Source organism: Helobdella robusta (genome assembly GCF_000326865.2).
Source record: "Helobdella robusta unplaced genomic scaffold HELROscaffold_76, whole genome shotgun sequence".
NCBI lineage: Eukaryota > Metazoa > Annelida > Clitellata > Rhynchobdellida > Glossiphoniidae > Helobdella > Helobdella robusta.
The window spans coordinates 568,460-573,364 of NW_008705432.1; the positions used below are offsets into that span (position 1 = coordinate 568,460).

The window sequence follows — 4,905 nt, forward strand, 5'->3', positions numbered from 1 at the left end:
ATGGATAGAGCCGCTAGAAGGACAAACGCGGTATGTATGTGTGTTTGTATCTGTTTGTATGTCGGTACGTCAGTGTGTTTGTGTTTACTTGTATGTCTGTGTGTTTGTTTGTATGTCTGGGTGTTTGTTTTTATGTCTGGATACTTGTATGAAAGAAACAGACAAACAAATAATGAATGGTTAAATGAATGAATGAGTAAATTAATGGATGAATCAATTAATTGAATAATGAATGAACGAATGAATGAACAAATAAATGAGCTTACAACGGATATATTTTTTTTTAACGAAAGAATGTGTAATTGGAGAAACAATTTTTAACTATCAAACAAAATGATGGTCAAATGAACGAATGAAAGAATGCATAAATGAATGGGGGATGGAAAAATGGATGAATGAATGAATAATTGAGTGAATAAATGTACACCTAAGACCGAATACAAAATATTCAAGCGAATGATTGAATAGAATGAAACGAGCAAATGAATGATTGACAAACAAACAGACAGACAGCAGAGAGACAGACAGACAAACTCAATGAATGTATGAACGAATGAAAAAATGAACGAAAGAAGGCAGCATCCATATGAGCGCGGAGAGAGAGAGAGAGAGAGAGAGAGATATTGATCGGTTCCAAATCTTCCCTACTGCATCATCAACATAAAACCTTGCAAACACACTGCACACACACTCTCTCTCTCTCTCTCTCTCTCTCCCTTTATTTCGCTCTCTTCTTCTCTGACTATTTCTCTCTTCATTCTTCTTTCTTTCATTTTAACTTTGTTTTTCTGTTTTTTCTGTTTTCTTTCACTTTCTTCCTTCTCTCTATTTCAATTTATCTCATCTCGCATATTCACTCATTCATTCATTCGTTTATTCATTTATTCATTCACTCACTCATTTATTCACTCACTCACTCACTCACTCACTCACTCACTCATTCACTCACTCACTCACACACTCACTCTCTCACTTCCTCACGTTCAATCAATCAATCAATTGACTCAGAGAGAGTGCATCAGTGTGCACTTGGGCCAGGCCGGGGTTCAGATCGGAAACGCCTGTTGGGAGTTGTACTGCCTGGAGCACGGGATCAATCCGGACGGCCAGATGACCTCGGATCAGAGGCAGGGATTCGATTCCTTTTCCACTTTCTTTAACGAAACCGGAGCTGGAAAGCATGTTCCCAGAGCAGTTTTTGTCGATTTGGAGCCAACCGTCATCGGTGAGGAAGACTAGTTTGTGTGTGTATATATGTATTTGTATGTGTGTTTGTGTGTGTGTGTTTGTCTGTGTGTTTGTGCATGTATGTGTATGCGTGTGTCTGTGTAAGTGTGTGTGTGAGTGTGTGTGTCCGTGTGTGCTGTTAGATTTTTTTTGTCGTCTATCTATTCGATCGATTATATGCAAAATTTATTACAAATACTTCAAATTGATTGATTCCTAGAAGAAAACTTGTTAAAAACAGGTTAATTACTTTAATTTTTTTGGAAACATGTAAAACAATTTCAATAAACCAATTAATAATAAACACAAAACCATCTTGCCAGTCATCAAGAAGCAAACCAAAACTAACAATTATCTCTCACAACACTCTCACCCACTCACTCATCCTCTCTCTCTCTCTCTCTCATCTCTCTCTCTTTCTTTCTCTCTCTCTTACTCTCTCTCTCTCTCTCTCTCTCTCTCTCACTCACTCTCTCATCTCTCTCTTTCTCTCGTTTATTTCCACCCATCAGATGAAATCCGATCTGGAACCTACAAGAACCTCTTCCACCCTGAGCAGATGATAAATGGAAAGGAAGATGCTGCGAATAACTACGCCAGAGGGCACTACAGCGTAGGAAAGGAGCTGATCGATCTGGTACTGGAGAGGATCAGGAAGTTGGCCGAGCACTGCACTGGTTAAGTCAAGGATCTGTCTGTGTGTTTGTGTCTGTTTGTGTTTGTTTGTGTCTGTCTGTGTGTTTGTTTGTGTCTGCCTGTGTATTTGTGTGTGTGTGTCTGTGTGTTTGTTTGTGTGACTGTTTGTTTTGTGTGTTTATGTGTTTGTCTGTGTGTTTGTGTGTGCGTGCTTGTGTGTGTGTTTATTTTATTTTCAATGATAATTTTAAATAAGAAACATCTAAATCAGAAATACGATTCATTGAACTGACACACACCAACCTACCGAGTGAAAATTAAATTCGCAACAAGCAAGTATCAAATGAAGATCAAAAAACTCAAATCCCTCCGCCAGGCTTGCAGGGCTTCCTGGTTTTCCACAGTTTCGGGGGTGGTACAGGGTCAGGGTTCACCTCCCTCCTAATGGAGAGACTCAGCGTGGAGTACGCCAAGAAATCGAAATTGGAGTTCTCGGTGTACCCGGCTCCAAGGGTGTCGACTGCCGTGGTCGAGCCCTACAACTCCATCCTCACCACGCACACCACCCTCGAGCACTCCGACTGCTCTTTCATGGTCGACAACGAGGCAATCTTCGACATCTGCTGCCGAAATCTGGACATCGAGAGGCCAACCTACAGCAATTTAAACAGACTCATAGCTCAGGTTGTCAGTTCAATCACCGCCTCGCTGAGGTTCGACGGGGCGTTGAACGTCGACCTAACTGAATTTCAGACGAATTTGGTCCCCTACCCGCGCATCCACTTCCCTCTGACGACGTACGCTCCTGTCCTGTCGGCTGCCAAGGCCTTCCACGAACAGAACACCGTGCAAGAAATGACTGCTGCCTGCTTCGAGCCTCAAAACCAGATGGTGAAATGCGACCCCAGGAACGGTAAGTACATGGCTTGCTGCCTCTTGTACAGGGGGGACGTGGTCCCTAAGGATGTCAACAACGCCATCGCCACTATCAAAACCAAAAAAAACATCCACTTCGTGGATTGGTGCCCCACTGGATTCAAGGTGGGCATCAACTACAGGCCCCCAACGGTCATCCCGGGTGGGGACCTGGCCAAAGTGGAGAGAGCCGTCTGCATGTTGAGCAACACGACAGCGGTTGCAGAGGCCTGGGCCAGGTTGGACCACAAATTCGATCTGCTCTTTTCGAAACGGGCCTTCGTACACTGGTACGTTGGAGAGGGGATGGAAGAGGGCGAGTTTGCAGAGGCCAGGGAAGATTTGGCCGCCCTCGAGAAGGATTACGAAGAAGTGGGCATCGATTCCGTGAACACTGCTGGGGAAAATGGATCCTCTGATGAACATTAAAATTCAATCCACCGTTTATTCCAAACTAGTTTAGTGTCATATTAATTAATTAGTTAATTAATTAATTTAATAACTAATTAATTGTTTAATTAATTGTTTAATTGATAATTTGTAGATTTCATATTTAATTTGTCAAGTAAAAAGTAAAAATGAGTTAGAACTTTAAAAAAGCCAACCAGCAGAAAATATTTTCTTCCTATCGAATGCTTATAAAATACGAACTCTGTATACATCAAGAAATAGCACGCATTTATTTCAAGAGCTTATTGTTTTAAAACATTCCAGTTTAATCAACCAATTAATCAATTAATTGAGTGATTAGTTAGTCAGTTAATTAATTAATTAATTAAGTAAGTAATTAACTAAAATGTAATTAAATGTATCTGCCTCTTTCAATTTATTCCTTTCAATTTATCAAAAGTTGCCTATTGTGATTTGTTGCATTTGTACCTATATGAATGAATCAGTTAAATTTTATATTTAATTATTATTAATTTTATATTTAATTATTATTAACTATAATTAGTCATGGATAACAATTATAATGTTATTAAAATCTAACTTGTGCTGCTTACAGACCTCTATAGAATCAACGCTTTGCTCGTTCATCGTTCGTTCTTCTTGATTGATTGAATCAAATAAATATTATCTTTTGTGTGTGTGCGCGCGTGTGTGCGTGTGTGTGCGTGTGTGTGCAGTGCATGTGTTCATTCTTTCCAACTTTTCAGTTTTTTTTAAAGAATTTTTTTTTTATTTTACAATCTTATTTTTTCGTGTCGCTATTGTATTCCCAGCTCGCTATATGATACTCTCATTTGATTGGCTACCGTCTTCATCATCGTCGTCGTCGTCATCATTGTAAATAAATAAATTTTGAGAATAATTTTTGATAGTTGTGAAGAATTATGAGAAAATAAATTATAATGATCTGTGTGGAGTTTTTTATTTAAATTAAAAAAATGGAGGAAAAAAACTCGATTTGAATGTACAACAAAACACATAAACACACACACTCACGCACACACACACATACACACACACACATATATACACACAGACACATAAGCAATTATTTATGGCATAAACACACACACACATATATATACATAAATACACACAATACATAGATAAAAATACTTACATATACACAATACAGCCATTTATAATAAAGGAACAAACCAACAACTGAAAAATAAATTCTCATATAGAAAAAGAAAGCATACAAAAAATACCTTGACATACAACTCTGGAAATACAAAAAGTCACACAAAAGTACATACAATACAAAGTTTAAAAGTACAGAAACATATGCAAGAATACTTATACAAACACAACAACAATACATACAGCTATCAATAAAAACCCAATTTAGAATCGTGATTTGAATATAGATTCGTGTTTTAAATTCGATAATTAGTTAATTTTTTTTCTTTTGATGTTCAAGGGTCCCTTAATGGTGCCATTACGTAGTACCTTTTGTTTCAATTTAATATAGACATGCCCTGTTTTAATTTAATATCAGTGTTGTTAGTTTGGTGTAAGTTAATAACGTTCCTCTTGGGATCACCATCGTCGTCGTCATCATCATCGTTATAATCCTAAACATGATCTGTATCTGTATCTAAGAATTTGTGGAGTGTCCTATGGAATAACTTCAGAAGCGCCAGCTTCCCTCGAGAGTGTCAAAGCAAATGATGC

The 4,905-nt window shown here is 38.2% G+C and overlaps 1 protein-coding gene across 1 annotated transcript; it reads left to right on the plus strand.

The window, feature by feature from the left end:
* Positions 1 to 4,136, plus strand: HELRODRAFT_194441 (hypothetical protein; the record flags this gene model as incomplete). Its single annotated transcript, XM_009031629.1, has 5 exons — positions 1 to 30; positions 1,009 to 1,225; positions 1,740 to 1,904; positions 2,240 to 3,738; positions 3,778 to 4,136. 4 exons carry the CDS (start codon positions 1 to 3, stop codon positions 3,205 to 3,207), a joined length of 1,380 nt encoding a protein of 459 aa, XP_009029877.1. The 3' UTR covers positions 3,208 to 3,738; positions 3,778 to 4,136.
* Between the last annotated feature and the right edge of the window lie 769 nt (positions 4,137 to 4,905).